This window comes from Salmo trutta, chromosome 33 (genome assembly GCF_901001165.1).
Source record: "Salmo trutta chromosome 33, fSalTru1.1, whole genome shotgun sequence".
Classification (NCBI taxonomy): domain Eukaryota; kingdom Metazoa; phylum Chordata; class Actinopteri; order Salmoniformes; family Salmonidae; genus Salmo; species Salmo trutta.
The window spans coordinates 22,834,515-22,851,231 of NC_042989.1; the positions used below are offsets into that span (position 1 = coordinate 22,834,515).

The 16,717-nt window shown below is 40.6% G+C and overlaps 1 protein-coding gene across 1 annotated transcript; it reads right to left on the reverse strand.

Annotated features, from left to right (window-relative positions):
• Positions 1 to 205: 205 nt before the first annotated feature.
• On the reverse strand, positions 206 to 11,812 carry LOC115172673 (kunitz-type protease inhibitor 1). The gene is made up of 11 exons (XM_029730346.1): positions 11,696 to 11,812; positions 10,902 to 11,369; positions 8,437 to 8,594; positions 8,062 to 8,203; positions 5,079 to 5,249; positions 4,955 to 4,996; positions 4,308 to 4,436; positions 3,805 to 3,855; positions 3,482 to 3,652; positions 1,530 to 1,589; positions 206 to 1,153 (listed from the first exon to the last, which is right to left on the reverse strand). Exons 2-11 carry the CDS (start codon positions 11,308 to 11,310, stop codon positions 966 to 968), a joined length of 1,521 nt encoding a protein of 506 aa, XP_029586206.1. The 5' UTR covers positions 11,311 to 11,369; positions 11,696 to 11,812; the 3' UTR covers positions 206 to 965.
• Between the last annotated feature and the right edge of the window lie 4,905 nt (positions 11,813 to 16,717).

Genomic DNA, 16,717 nt, shown 5'->3' on the forward strand with positions numbered 1-16,717 from the left:
CCCCTGTATATGCACATTAACATCGACTCTGTACCAGTACCCCTGTATATAGCCCCGCTATTGTTTTTTACTGCTGCTCTTTAATTATTTGTTATTCTTATCTCTTACTTTTTTTTAAGGTATTTTCTTAAAACTGCATTGTTGGTTAAGGGCTTGTAAGTAAGCCTTTCCCTGTAAGGTCTACTACACCTGTTGTATTTGTGACTTGATTCTGGGAACAGCATTTTATTTAGGATTTGAGAGCTAATGGTAAAAGAGAAAACTGCATACAAAAGTGTTAATGAAAAGGCTGAGTATATAAAGAGTATATTTTCCTATAACATGTGACCACCATGATGAGGCACAAACTCACTGTTTCCCCTCTTCTGTTTCCTTCTGAAATACCAGTTTTAATAATCACAAAATAAACTACAAAAGTAAAATAACTTGCTCTAACTTCTACCAGTTAAGACAAAGGGTATCAATAATGTACAATATATTTCCAGCAACACATATCTTTTTTAAATGCCTCAAATATGATAAAACAGGATAAGAAGAATAACAAATCAATAGTTAGTTAGCAATATTGGAAGGTTTTCAGCTCCCACTATTCCAACAGTTTACATGAAGTCAGATTTGTGGATTTAATTGTAAGTCCATTATACACTGAGTGCAGAATTGCTGACTAACAATCTAAATTCTGACAGGTTACTGCAAGGAAGACAAAAAGGCAAGTGTAGTTTTGAAGAATTTCTGCCACTTTTGCTTTCCTGAGTGGAGTCAAACTCTAATAAAAAAGCTTAGGCCTACATTACAACAACAAGGTAAAGGTCTTATCAAACAAACAGGCCTATATTTGGGGAAAATAAAACATTATACTGGTACACAAAAACCCTCCAAGGTTCACATAAAATAGAATATTGATCTGAGTTCATGCAAGGATGATGGCTTGCACCTAGGCAGCTTCCGGGAGCAGAGGTTAGGGGTCAGATGGGCTTGGTGGTGGTGTTGTAGACCAGGCGCTCCGTGTCCTCCCTGGTGTAGACCTGGGAGCTGTTGACGGGTACCCGCTGGCGCTGAGTATGCTCCTTCTTGCCCTTCATGAAGCAGTAACACAGAACTACCAGCAGTATTATGATGGCCAGGCCAAGCAGTGCAGCTATCACTATGATTCCTGAGAGATGATGGGCATAAAGAGACACACACACACACACACACACACACACACACACACACACACACACACACACACACACCAGTAAGTCAATAACTATATGAAAGGATCCTGCATGTGCAGGGAAGCAAAAACTGGATAGACAGACAATCAATCATGTGCAACATTCAGTGTTTGAGCAAAGTGAGGAGAATGTGCAGGGAAAAACACAGCTTCATCATCACAAGATCTTTGTGACCAGCTTTGACCCCCAAGTCCCTTAAACTTGATGGGGTGGAATAATTGGTTTTAAAAAGGATTATTGTCAGGGTGTCTTTTCCATGGAGTCCTGAGGGACAAAAGGCTCCATCTTGCAAAATAAAGAAGAGCTAATTACCCATATGGCCGTCAGTGTCCTGGTATTCATATCGGTTCGTTATTTCAAAGACGTCCTTTTCTGAACACATGGTAAGGATAAGAGACAAGTGAGTTGTTACACACAGCTACAGTATTGTTGATACACACAATGTAGTGGTGCTGTCATAGGAACATACTTTAGCTCTGTAACATTTCATTATTATGATCTCAAAGGGTAATATAACAGTTAGGGATGCACTCTATATCAGTAAGCATATCGGAATCAGCCAATATTAGCTAAAAATGCCAACATCGGCTCTATGTATAGTTTAATGCCGATATGCAAAACCGATGTCAAAGCTCACGTGCATACCTGTATAACGTAGGTAGACGACGTAATGATGCATTCCTAACCTAGCCCACAATGTCTGCTGTGTGGATGTATTGAAGTTTCAAAGGAAGATGACAAAAAAGGCCAAATGCAACGTTTGTGCTGATATTATTTCCTGAGGGGAGAAAGTGCATCACCCCCAGGCATTCAGCGACTACTTAGTACAAAAGCAGAAAAGAAAAAAAACAAAACGCACTTTTCCAACAACGAAACAAGTTCAAGTCGAGCGCTCATTTGAATGAGTAAGAATATTTCTGCGAGATAACTCAAAGGCGAAATCCATTAACGCCAAGATAATGGAATTCATTGCCCTTGACAATAAACCGCTCTGTCGTGGATGTTGGCTTTCGCCGACTGGTCGAGCACCTCGAGCTCCGGTACACACTACCAAGTAGGCGCCAATCTACAGGTGTTGCCCTACCGGAGTTACACAGTATTGTTGAAACGCACATCCATGAGCTACTTGCTATGGGCTGCTATTAGCTTCACGATTGACATTTGGACCAGCGACATCAGCCCCATGAGCATGCCAATTCTGACAGCACAGTGGGTCGTCGAGGATTTCGTACTGAGGAAAGCCGTATTGCATGCTCAAGAATGTGCTGGGTCACATACTGCTGCTGCCATTTCAATGGCATTTGAGAACATGTTTGAAATACCCAAGAACAAAGTACACGCTGTGCTACGTGATAATGCACGTAACATGACAAAGGCTTTGGAAGAATGCGGAGTCGCCAGTTTGCCATGCATGGCACATACGCTGCAACTGGCTGTGAGCGAAGGTGTTTTGGCCCAACGCAGCATATCTGACACAGTGGAAACAGGTAGGAAGATAGTGGGTCATTTTAAACACGCAGCCGACTAGGAGTTACCTGCAACAGTCAGTACAAACTAGTGGACTCTCATTGAAAACATGAACACACTGCTAGCACCATTGGAACAACTGACTTGAGAAATAAGCTCATCAACTGCGTCTGCAGCAGACGTGATACTCTCTGTCATGGCATTGAAACGCCTGCTCAACAAAACTGCCGACAGACCGCGGGGTTAAAACTTGCAAAAGTACTCTACTAGAGGCTGTGAAGAAACGATTCAGTGGCATTCTCTCTAAGCCTCTTTACTGTGTTGCCACCATGCTGAATGCTAGGTACAAGTACCGCTACTTCGATGCAGACAAGAAACAGGGTTTAGGTGAAATGTTACAGACACAGCTGGACCAGATGGACACGGACACAGTGACAGTGCGCACCAAGGAAGAGAGGCCACGGACAGACAGAGCTGAAACTTCATTGCTTGACATGTATAATGAAATCCTGGTTGAGAATGAAAGGAATGAACAAATGATCAACGAAACAGCACAGCAAGTAAGTGAAAGAAATAGGTTTTGATTATGTTTTACCGGTAATGGGGACATACGTGGTCAGTGTGTGTGTGTGTGTTTCAACTGTACTAAAATTCTTAAAAGGCCGCTTTCTTTTTTATATCGGTATCAGGGGGTTTTTGGCAAGGAAAATATTGGATATCGGTGCATCCCTAATAACAGTGCAACAATTTTGAAAATCAGTTGAAAGTGTTGTAATGGCTAAAGCATGCAAACCTACCTGTTACCAGTTTGCAGGTACTCATACAAGCATCCTCAGTGTCAAATCTGTTCTCATTCCCGTAGCAGCCGCCATAGTTGAAACGGAAGCACTTCTGGTAGACAGGGTTGTAGTACCATTTGGTAAAACTCTCCCGACAGTTTCCTGTTTTGGGATGCTCTGTGCAGCGAACTGTGGTTGAAAGAACATGTGTGTGAGAGAGATCAGCGTTCGTAAGGAGAGCCAGAGTAGAGGTAGGCACCATATGTGACCAGTTAACTCAACAACAAAATCCTAGATTGATCCTGTTATTGTGAACATGTCTCAAAACAGTAAAACCCAACCTTTCTGTTCATCCACAGGAATTTGCAGTAGAATCTGGAAGTTCTCATTCACTGATGAAAGGAAGAAAGCAAGAGTTAAATGGATACTTCTGGATTTTGGCAATGAAGCCATTTATCTACTTCCCCAGCGTCAGATAAACTCATTGATACCATTTTTATGTCTCTGCATCCAGTATGAAGGATGTTAGAGGTAGTTTTGCAAGCCAATTGTAACTAACGTTAGCATTAACGCTAGTTACCAATTGCGCTAACGCTAATTAGCAACTTCCGTCAAACTGCTCGCAGAGAATGGTATCCACAAGTTCATCGGACTCTGGGGAAGTAGATCAAGGGCTTCATTGCCAAAATACCGAAGTATCCTTTTAAGCAACTTCACATGACAACAACTGAGCACCCCAATAGTATCACTTCATGACTGCACTTGTAATGTAAGGTCAGTGGTAAGGTAAGGCCAATGCAGTGTCGTATGTAAATTAGGGTTGGTTTGCATAGCCTGTACTCACAGTCCTCACAGTTCTCCTCATCTGAGCCGTCGCTGCACTGCTGCTCCTTGTCACACTCCAGGCCTCGGTCAAGGCAACAGCCGTTGGTGCAGGTGAACTGACCTGACCCACAGGGTACTCCACACACCTCTAAAACACAACAACACACACAGGTGAACTGGGGACCTCACACACCTCTAAACATAATACACAGGTGAACTGGGGACCTCACACACCTCTAAACATAATACACAGGTGAACTGGGGACCTCACACACACCTCTAAACATAATACACAGGTGAACTGGGGACCTCTCACACCTCTAAACATAATACACAGGTGAACAGGGTACTCCACACACCTCTAAACATAATACACAGGTGAACAGGGTACTCCACACACCTCTAAACACAACACAGAGGTGAGCAGAAGAGGTGAGGTAAAAGTGACTTGTACCCATAGATTCACCTTATAGGGTACACAAGTAATACAGGTAACTGATAAGTCTCAATAGATATGTATCCGCCAACAGATAGTTCAAATATACATATATTTGCTGTATGTCAATGACTGGGGGAGGCATAGCCAAAAAGCTGGAGCTTACAAGTACAGCTACTTTCCATAGGCATACACCTGAGGACAATAAATGAAATGTAAGTCAGTCTTACCTCTAGGGGCTGGAAGTGGTCCAGTTCTACCTCTGTGAATAACTACAAGAAAGGAAACACCAATCAACCAACCAATCTTCTCCAAAAACTGTTCTCAGAAAAACAAGAGGGATCTGTATAGTACCTGACACACCATCACAGGCGTTGGCACACTCCTGGAGGGAGAGGTAGTTGTTGAGGTTCTCTCTGCAGCCCCCAAACAGGAACTCCTCACACCTCTCTGAGGCAGCATTGTAGTGCCAACGGGGGAAGGATCCGCGACAGGGACCCACCTTCTTGGGGACCATGCAGTGATCTGAAGGATGAAGTATCAGAGAGTGGGGACACTGGCGATTAGATAAAACATTATGTAATAAAACAATACACACAAATGTCATGTGATTGTAATTTTATGTTGTGGTTCAGTGGTGGAAGCCCAGACAGAATCATGTGTAACACTTTTTGGGGAAAAACATTGCTTATAAACTGCTTACAGTGCTTATAAACTGCTTACATAATCATAGCTTCAAACAGCTCATTACTTCATGTGCAACGCTTAATTTTTTAAAACATTTTCTTATAAACATAACTCATAACATAGAAGTTTATAAACATATCTTCAAATAAAATGTTTAAAAAATTGTGTAGAATATTAGAGAGCCAGTCAATATTTATTTATTTTATCTTTAATTCTGCATTGTTGGAAAAGGACCCGTAAGTAAGCATTTCACCGTTAGTCTACACCTGTAGTTTACAAAGCATGTCACAAATAAAATAGTATTTTTGATTGGACGTGATGTGTTAAATAAAAAAAGGCTAAGTAACTTTCCCTAAAGCCAGGCCTACTTCATCCACTGAAAATAAATGTGGATGGTCTGGCTTGTGAACAGACACGTGGTAAACCCAAAGAAAGCAGACATAACTGTCAGAGGAAGTGGTTTCGCTTGTGCAATGCAAAGCTGGACGCCTCACAACAAGCTAGTTGATGCATCGGGACAACTACCCTGCATTACATTACCCAGCCATTACAACATTACAACATGACTGAGTTAATTGAGGCATTAAGAATAACCTTAGGTACAGAACCATGTGTGTACCACAGTCAATGGAAAACGCTAATAGCCATTCACAGTACATATAGTTTGCTGAGAGGGGGTTCATGTTGTCAGGGTATCTTTAATTGTGATTCTACTAGCATTATTCATTGTAATTCATCCAGCATTAAGGCATGCAGCCATTTAGCTGTACATGTGTTGTGTGACTCACATCAGGGGTCTCTATGCATTGGCCTTTCCACAGAGGAACATTCCTAGCACCATTCAGTAGAGACTAGTTAATGGGTAACTGGATCAATGAATGGTTAATAGTCTCTTCTCAGTCTGAGAGACCAACATGCTCCAAATTGTATAACTGACTCAGAAATAACTTCAAAGTGTTTGAGTATCAAGAGTCTGTGTTTACCATGACATTAAAAGGAGTTTGCTTAAGTTTGTGAAACCCAAGCTGAAACCAGACAGACAGGTTTCAAGGGGGAGGGCCGGGTGGGAAGGAAAGAGGGAGCAGAGTGTGAGGGAGGGAAATCACCACAGCTTTCCTGACTTCCTGTTTCTGCTGATAGCCCTGGAAAAGTGTCTATCCATTCCATACACACTCATGTAACTGGGCATGGCAGAGAAAACCCTTCCATTGTCTGATTTCTAAGTATTCCCTGTTACCCTAAAATGAACATCCAGGGAGCACTGTTGATCTACCAAGTATAAGCCAATGTGATAACGAGTTGTCATCCTGTTATGAGCCAATACTGTCATTCTTGGAGGACATATGGGTTTTTCAGTCTCACACAGCCATGGAGTAAACAGCTACTAGGAAAATAAGAATAATAAGCGGTTGTCTCTGGCGATTGAGCCCACATATAGATGTCCAAGCTGAGACAAATCTACTTATGAATGTGTTTTCTTAACTCTGGATATTTTGATTTCATTCTACGGGAATCAGAGGAGCTTGCCTGGACAGGTATTTTTGACAGTATTCTCATGCCATGTCACGTGGCATGAAAAGAAAAATGATTATGATATCAAGTCTTGTTGTAATCAACTGAACTTAAACCAGTACAACTGATAAGAGTCATCAGCAAGCATTTGAAAGTCATAAAAATGAGTTATGAACTTAACATGCTACATGTTTTCTGCTGAGTGCAGAAAACATTAGGAACACCTTCCTAATATTGAGTTGCACCACCTATTGCCCCCAGAACAGCCTCAACTCGTTGGTGCATGGACTCTACAAGGTGTCGAAAGTATTCCACAAGGATGTTGACTCCACTGCATTCCACAGTTGTGTAAAGTTGGCTGGATGTCTTTTGGGTGTTGGACCATTCTTGATATACATGGGAAACTGTTGCGAGTGAAAAACGCAGTAGCGTTGCAATTATTGACACACTCAAACTGGTGCGCCTGGCACCTACTACCATACCTGTTCAAATGCACTTAAATATTTTGTCTTGCCCATTGACACTCAATGGCACACATACACAATCCATGTCTCAATTGACTCAAGGCTTAAAACTCCTTCTTTAACCTGTCTCCTCCCCTTCATCTACAGTAAACTGATTGAAATGGATTTAACAAGTGATATCAATAAGGGATCAAGCGTTCACCTGGATTCACCTGGTCAGTCTATGTCATTGAAAGAGTTCCTGATGTTTTGTACACTCAATGTATACTTGTAATCGGGTATTTATTTTTCACATCAAAATTCCAACTGCAGAGACAGTTCCCTCAGTTTAGAAGGAAAACATTTAAGTGATTTATATTCCTAACATTGATTCACTTGCATTATGTGTTCAGTGGCCAATATGGTCAGAAGGGCATCAGTCCTTCTCACCTCAGTGACAAAGTTTCTCATAGTATTTCCACAATGTCCCTACTCCAAACATGACAGATCACTCGAATGTAGACCAATTCAAAGATCATTGTCACTTTAGTTTGATTTTATACACAGGCAACTGTATATAAGTGCATTGAAATTCAATAAATACAGCATGTCCCTTCACCCTCAAAACAATTGTGTTAAACTGTGTAGCTAGGTGTGCTTTGCAGGTGTTTCACATATACGTTCAGTATACTCACTCTCAGACTGCTCAGGGGTGAGCACCAGGACAGTGATCTGGGTTTGGTCGGACTGCCCACTGGAGTCTGTGACGGTCAGTTGGAACTTGTACACTCCAGACGCCAGGTTGGACACGATCACCTGGTCTTTAAATGTAGTTTTCTAGGAGACAAGGAAAGAAAATGTATCCATGTTTTCTTGTGTGGCAGAATATTGAAAATAGAGAAGCTTTAATTGTGATCCTCATCCTCTGGTGTTCCCAGGGTGACCTGTTCTTCTCATATATTTTTACACAGTGAAAGAGCATTCACGATTAACTATGATCAGGTAAACGCCCCAAACATCCCAATAAAGCCCGACCAGTGCCCCCTGATGCCCCGGTCATCGTCGCCCACCTCAATGACAGCAGAGGTGTTCCCTGACACTAGCTGCCACTGGTACGTGACATTATCGTGGTCGTCCTTGCTCTCGTTGCCATTCAGAGTTAAACTTTCCTGGGGCTGCACCACTCTGTCCGGACCTCCATTGGCCTCTGGAGGATGGTCCACTTCACCTGGAAGTTGAATACAACCTTCATCACGTTCAATACAACATATTCATACTGAAAATACATGGCGCTTTAAGATATCCCGTTAGGTTAAAGATACATAGATCATATAGCTGGTTCAAATTTGACTATGCAGAATATATTTTGAAGGGTTTTGAGTGTCAACACATTATCAACATAAGGTTCAGGAAATCTATTTGTTTGGTGGTGCTCATGCCCAATTGCTAACTACATCCTGTTGACATACAATATTCACTCAAGTCCGCAATCCATTACTTGACTCACAGCACATTACCAATCTTCCCAGTTAGAAGCTTTCTCAGCAGCAATGAGGTGAAAACTGAAACCTCAGACTGTGACAAGGGGCCTTATAATGAGCCATAGAATAAGCCCTATATTGAGCCATGGCGTGTGTGGGTAATGCTCTCCTCGAAGCAGGTGGTTTCATCTCCTCCTCCTTGTGATTCAAACCACAGACAGTCCAAGTGTAGTGGGTTGCTTTCTCTGCTCATAATAATATAGCTAAATGGTATGTGTGTTCATGTTACTTTAGCATGAAGTTCAATGGCAACATGAAGTTCATTGGAGACGTAATTAGTTAATTTGATGAGAGTGTCTATGTTGTGATGTGTGAGAGTGATACCTGGGTCTCCGGATTCAACCTGGACTCAAGGGTAGACATAACATAGTAAATGTAAATCCGGGACACTCCGTATGGTATGTATTCATTTGTGGATGTCCATTATCCATTTCGTATGTTTTACAAATTACAATTTGTATGACATGTTATGAAATGAAATTTGTACATGTTACAAATTGCAAAGACCATACCAAATATAACATATCATACTAATTTGAGTATCCCAGTTCCAATTCATCCCAAAGGTGTTCGATAGGGTTGAGGTCAGGGCTCTGTGCAGGCCAGTCAAGTTCCTCCACACCAATCCCCAAAAACTATTTCTGTATTGACTTCACTTTGTGCACAGGAGCATTGTCATGCTGAAAAAGGAAAGGGCCTTTTCCAAACTGTTGCACAGAATCGTCTAGAATGTCCTTGTATTATGTAGCATTAAGATTTCCCTTCACTGAAAGTAAGGGGCCTAGCCTGAACCATGAAAAACAGGCCCAGACCATTATTCCTCCTCCACCAAACTTGACAGTTGGCACTACGCAGTCGGGCAGGTAGCGTTCTCCTGGCATCCGCCAAACCCATCGCGTGATTCATCACTCCAGAGAATGTTTCCACTGCTCTAGAGTCCAATGGCGGTGAGCTTTACAACACTCTAGCCGACGCTTGGCATTGTGATCTTAGGCTTGTGTGCGGCTGTTCGGCCATGGAAACCCATTTCATTAAGCTCCTCGACGTACAGTTCTTGTGCTGATGTTGCTTAAAGAGGCAGTTTGGAACTCAGTAGTGAGTGTTGCAACCGAGGAAAGACGAATTTTACACACTACAGCACTCGGCAGTCCCGTTCTGTGAGCTTGTGTGGCCTACCACTTTGCGGCTGAGCCGTTGTTGCTCCTAGATGTTTCCATTTCACAATAACAGCACTTACAGTTGACCGGGGAAGCTCTAGCAGGGCAAAAATTTGAAGAACTGACTTGTTGGAAAGGTGGCATCCTATGACGGTGCCACTTTGAAAGTCACTGAGCTCTTCAGTACGGGCCATTCTACTGCCAATGTTCAAATGTTTGTCTATGGAGATTGCATGGCTGTGTGATCGATTGTATACACCTGTCAGCAACGGGTGTGGCTTAAATAGCCGAATCTACATACTTTTGGCCATGTAGTGCATCTTCTGACCTGGGGGAGATTTCTTGAGAGCCCTGACGTTTTTGGAAGCATAAGGAAACTGTTTCATACCAGCAATAAATACTTTTCAAAGAACTAAAGGTTAAATTCCTAAACACCTTTTTAGGGTTAGTGTACCCACACCACCATATGTCCATGTTACTTTGTGTATTTACAGAAGACAGAGGGACCACCTGTGCTAATTTAGCACGTGAACACATGTGTGTGTACCTGAAGGCCGCCAGAAGGCTGCAACTGTGATAAAGACAGTTTAAACAGTGCAGTAAGTGAATATTTAGCATTTGTGAAATTGTGATATGAAAGTAAAGCTTTATGTTCCTTGAACCGTATCGCATTTGAGAATAGATTCACGTTTATATGGAGTATTTGGCTGTTTTGGTTGCCAGTGCCAGTCTACCTCTGAAAATAGCATGTAAGGTCCTTGGACCTTAACGTAATGGTAAGCCCTTTAAAAAGGTACATATTGGGCAGTCTAAGTAAGACCAGTCTGTCTGTTTTACCTGGGAGGTTTTTTGTGGCCAGATCACTTTCATACACCGCGTCTCTGATGTAGTTCAGGAATCCCTTCTTCCTGACAAATCGACAGACGTACTTCTGCTTGTATAGACAGTCAAAGAGAAAGCATGACTTGATCCTTCCGTCACCGGACCCATTCTCCATGAAAGCGACATTACAGTTGGGATCTTTGCAGCACGAGCGTATACAATCATTGGTGCTCTCAACCTTCGGTTTAATGATGAAAGTCGCACCGTATTTCACCGAATCATCCGTGTCGAGAACGAAATCTTCTTTGCCCTTTTCGAAATTGTCCAAACACTGTTCCCCGAATGGCTGGGCCTCCGCGCGCCCCAGGAAAACAATCAAGCACACCAAAGCGACCAATAACAATCCAATTGGGAGAGTAGTCATTCTACAAAACAGTCCAGGAAAACTATTTCCCACAAATATAGGATAATCCAACAGATGACCTGAAAACAGAGCGATATATAGTAAACTTCAAATAACATATCATGGAATGCCTTGATTAAATATACATTATCATTCAAATAAATTGTCGTAACATGATCTAAATAACATACAAAACACCATGCAGCCTATCTTTATACTATACACACCAATCAATTGTATACAAACGTTCAGGACTTTTGTATATCGCAGTGTCTCTCTGTTCCTCTGATTTCAAAGGTAAGAATTACGTCAAACATACAAATAAATAATCAAAATCCAACTGTTCTGTAAAGATATAGATTCATATTTGTTCAAACAGCACTAGAAATGAACAAAAATGTGTCACCTGTAAAATCTGTATCTGTCGTCGATTATAAAGAAACGACCGAATTTCTTTACAATTCACAGGTGTGTCACTCTTCGGGTACCTGTTACATACAGGAAGTGAAATTCTACTCCCATCTACCCAAAGAGGTGACCGGAGGCGCAAAGCACATTGGCACTCCCATTTCGAGTTGTGTCGGAGTAGAAGACTTCATCAAACATGGGATAATGAGTTGCTTGAATCTGTAGAGTAACGTATATTTCATTGGTTATCTAAATTTCCCAATTCGTTATTATTTATAGGAGGGGACTTTAACATTACTATATATAATTCAACTGATAGATGGCCCCCAGGTAGGCCAACGAATCAGAATTTGGGTTAAATACTTTTTATGGATAAGTTTGATCTTACTGGCATATGGAGAGAGAGGTTTCTGGCTGACAGATCATTCACTTGGAATAATAAAACAGGTTCCAGACAGTCCAGAATAGATTTGGGTTTATATCGAAATGTGTCCAGGCTGTGTAAGGGCTATTTGACCAAGGAGAGGGATGGAGTGCTGCATCAGATGGCCTGGCCTCCACAATCACCCAACCTCAACCCAATTTAGATGGTTTGGGATGAGTTGGACCGCAGAGTGAAGGAAAAACAGCCAACAAGTGCTCAGCATATGTGGGAACTCCTTCGAGACTGTTGGAAAAGCATTCCTCATGAAGCTGGTTGAGAGAATGCCAAGAGTGTGCAAAGCTGTCATCAAGTTAAAGGGTGGCTACTTTGAAGAAACTAAAATATAAAATATTGTTTGATTTTTGATTTGTTTAACAATTTTTTTGGTTACTACATGATTCCATGTGTGTTATTTCATAGTTTTGATGTCTTCACTATTATGTAGAAAAATAGTAAAAATAAAGAAAAACCCTTGAATGGGTAGGTATGTCCAAACCTTTGACTGGTACTGTATATACAGGGGCAAGAAAAAGTATGTGAACCCTTATCTGGAGTTCTGCATAAATTGGTCCTAAAATTAGATATGATCTTCATCTAAGTCACAACAACAGGCAAACAAATTCTGCTTAAACTAATAACATACAAATTATTGTATTTTTCTTGTCTATATTGAATACATAATTTAAACATTCACAGTGTAGGTTGGAAAAAGTATGTGAACCGCTAGGCTAGTGAGTTCTCCAAAAGCTAATTGGAGTCAGGAGTCAGCTAACCTGGAGTAAAATCATTGAGATGAGATTGGAGATGTTGGTTAGAGCTGCCCTGCCCTATAAAAAACACTCACAAAATTTGAGTTTTCTATTCACAAGAAGAATTGCGTCGAACAAAAGAGATCTCAGAAGACCCAAGATGAAGAATTATTGACTTGCATTAAACTGGAAAGGGCTACAAAAGTATCTCTAAAAGCCTTGATGTTCATCAGTCCACGGTAAGACAAATTGTCTATAAATGGAGAAGTTCAGCACTGTTGCTACTCTCCCTATGAGTGGCCGTCCTGCAAAGATGACTGCAAGAGCACAGTGCAGAATGCTCAATGAGGTTAAGAGGAATCTTAGAGTGTCAGCTAAAGACTTACAGAAACCTCTGGAACATGCTAACATCTCTGTTGGTGAGTCTACTATACGTAAAACACTAAGCAAGAATGGTGTTCATGGGAGGACACCACGGAAGAAGCCACTGCTGTCAAAAAAAAACATTGCTGCACGTCTGAAGTTCGCAAAAGAGCATCTGGATGTTCCACAGCACTACTGTCAAAATATTCTGTGGACAGATGAAACTACAGTTGAGTTGTTTGGAAGGAACACACAACACTATGTATGGAGAAAAAAAGGCACAGCACACCAACATTAAAGCCTCATCACAACTGTAAGGTATGGTGAAGGGAGCATCATGGTTTGGAGCAGCTTTGCTGCCTCACGGACAGAACAGTTTGCTATCATCGGAAGGAAGGAAAAATGAATTCCCAAGTTTATCATGACATTTTGCAGTAGAATGTAAAGCTATCTGTCCGCCAATCGAAGCGCAACAGAAGTTGGGTGATGCAATAGGACAACGACCCAAAACACAGATGTAAATCAACAACAGAAAGGCTTCAACAGAAGACAATACGCCTGACCTCAATCCGACTGAGATGCTGTGGCATGACCTCAAGAGAGCAGTTCACACCAAACATCCCAAGAATATTGCTGAACTGAAACAGTTTTGTAAAGAGGAATGGTTCAAAATCCCTCCTGACCCTTGTACAGGTCTGATCCGCAACTACAGAACATCTTTGGTTGAGGTTATTGCTGCCAAAGCAGGGTCAACCAGTTATTAAATCCAAGGGTTCACATACTTTTCCCACCCTGCACTGTGAATGTTTACACGGTGTGTTCAATAAAGACATGAAAACTTATAATTGTTTGTGTGTTATTAGTTTAAGCAGACTGTGTTTGTCTATTGTTGTGACTTAGATGAAGATAAGATAACATTTTATGACCAATTTATGCAGAAGTCCAGGTAATTCCAAAGGGTTCACATACCTGTTCTTGCCAATGTATACATATATTTTTTATCATATTATCATATTTGTATGTTTTATCATACTTTTATTGTGTAATAGATCATAATGGGTTGAACAGGTTTTTCTCTCAGACTTAAATAAACAATTCCAGGTTAAAGCCAAAGGTCATAGCTTTCTAGGGGGGAACACTACTACATCAATAAAATATTGCCCTTTTGTTAGATTAATGACTTAAGCCATAGTGAAATAGTGCAAAACAGCTGTCAGCTCAAATCTGTCGTTCTGACCCTGAACAAGGCAGTTAACCCACTGTTCCCTGGTCGGCCGTCATTGTAAGTAAGAATTTGTTCTTAAATGACTTGCCTAGTTACATAAAGGTTAAATAAAAAATTAAGAAGTCCTGGATGCAATCAGTGATGAAACACAGTCTGGCTTCATAAGAAACAAACATATCTCTAACGATATCAGACTAGTACTAGATATACGTTATTTTATTTTTAGATATTTATAAAGCATTTGAACCAGTAGAGCATCAGTTCTTCCACTCCCTTATTAAGAATTACGGTAACTTTTTTTGCAGGGCTATTAAGTGTCTATATGAATTGTAACAGCTCTATCAAACTGAAACATGACACCTCACCTAGATTTGAGTTGAAAAGAGGAATTAGGCAAGGTTGTCCTATCTCACCATATCTGTTTTTATTAGTCACCCAACTTCTAACAAATTCTATGAATAATAGTCCTGTACAAGGTATTTCCATAGCTAGTAAAGAAATTATTATTAGCCATCTGGCTGACGATGCTACACTTTTTCTGTAAGACGCTAGTCAGATTCCCAATGTGATAGACAAGATGCTTTGGAAAAGGATTTTATGCCTTAACATTAATACATGCGAACTCATAGCTGTCAAAGATTGTGTGACACCCTCATATTATTGTATTCCAGTGGAAGAAGGACTTACATACAGTATTTAGGCATTCTCATTACTAAGGATCAGAAGTCTAGAGGCTTACTAAATGTTAACCCTGTTATTCAATAAACCCAGAAGAAGCTAAATCAATGGCTACACCGGGACTTATCTTTAAAAGAGTCCTAATAAAAGAGTCCTAATCTTTAAAAGAGTCCTAATAACCAAGGCTGAGGGTATCTCTAAACTAACATACACTGCTCTATCTTTTTAATCTTGACAGTAAAATAAGCAAAGAGATAGACCAGATGCTTTTCAACTTTCTGTTGAGAAACAGTACCCATTACATTAGGGAAACTGTTGTAATGAACACTTATGAATATGGTGTGCTTAATTTTTCTGGACTTTTCTACCTTTAATAATACTATTGAGATCAATTGGATAACACAATTCCTAAGAACACCCACTTCTATGTGGAAATGTTTTCTTCATCATGTCTTCTCTACTTTTGGTGGCCTTAACTTCATGTTGGTTTGCAATTATAATATTGACAGTTCCAGTGAAACTCTCTGCTTTTCATTGACAGGTTTTCTTGTCATGGTCCTTAATTTATAAGCATAATTTCTCTACATACAGATATTAACCTATATCTGGAATAATCAGGACATATTGTATAAAAATAAATCTTTTTTTTGTAGAATATTGGTTCCAAAATAATATCCTATTGGTAAGCCAACTTGTAAATGCAGAGGGTCTTTTACTTATCTATGAGGAATTATTATCACTTTACAAGATCCATGTAACACCTAAAGATTTTGCAGTCATTTTAGATACCATTTCCTCAGGTGTTGCTTTATTATTCAGGAACATGTCGAGACCTGACCCTCAGAATTTACCTTTGAATACCCCTGTTGACTCATCAGTAGGAACGATATGTATTTCTTTTGGTCCATACAACAACAATAGAACTACACGTGATCTGTTTCAACATTATGTTGTATCTATCTATACCTTATGTCATGCCTTATTGGAATTGTTTTTTGATAATATCTGTTGGAAAAAATATTGGATGTTGCCTCCCACATACTGTCACGCTCTGACCTAGGAGAGCTGTGTTTTCTCTGTTTAGTTAGGTCAGGGTGTGATAGGTGGGTGGGCATTCTATGTTTTGTTTTCTATGTTTTGGCCGGGTATGGTTTCCAATCAGAGGCAGCTGTCTATCGTTGTCTCTGATTGGAAGCCATACTTAGGCAGCCTGTTTTTCCCTTTGATTTCGTGGGATCTTGTTTTTGTGCAGCTGTGTGTGAGCAGCCCCAGAACGTCACGTTTGTTTCAGTTTTCACCTGTTTTCTTGTTTTGTTCACAAATAAAAGATGTGGAACTACCGGCACGCTGCGCCTTGGCTAATTTATGACAGGGAATACGAAGATAGCACTCGTGATACATACCTACTTATTAACAAAATTAAGGAAGTTTATTTTTAAATGATTCATAAATATTATCCTGCCAACCACTACATTAAGAAGTAAAAAAACAAAAACAAATTGTACCTTCTGTAAGGACCACCCAGAAACAGTGTTATTATATCTTTGGCATTGTATTCATGTAAAGCGGCTATTCCCAAGG

What these genes read in the sequence shown, in the direction of transcription:
- LOC115172673 (XM_029730346.1), bottom strand. Translation starts at nt 11,310, where the DNA reads ATGACTACTCTCCCAATTGGATTGTTATTGGTCGCTTTGGTGTGCTTG. An exon ending in GGCCACAAAAAACCTCCCAG is followed by an intron (nt 8,595 to 10,901) that starts GTAAAACAGACA and finishes TTCAACTTCCAG; the next exon opens with GTGAAGTGGACCATCCTCCA. An exon ending in TGAGGAGAACTGTGAGGACT is followed by an intron (nt 3,856 to 4,307) that starts GTGAGTACAGGC and finishes TCCTTTCATCAG; the next exon opens with TGAATGAGAACTTCCAGATT.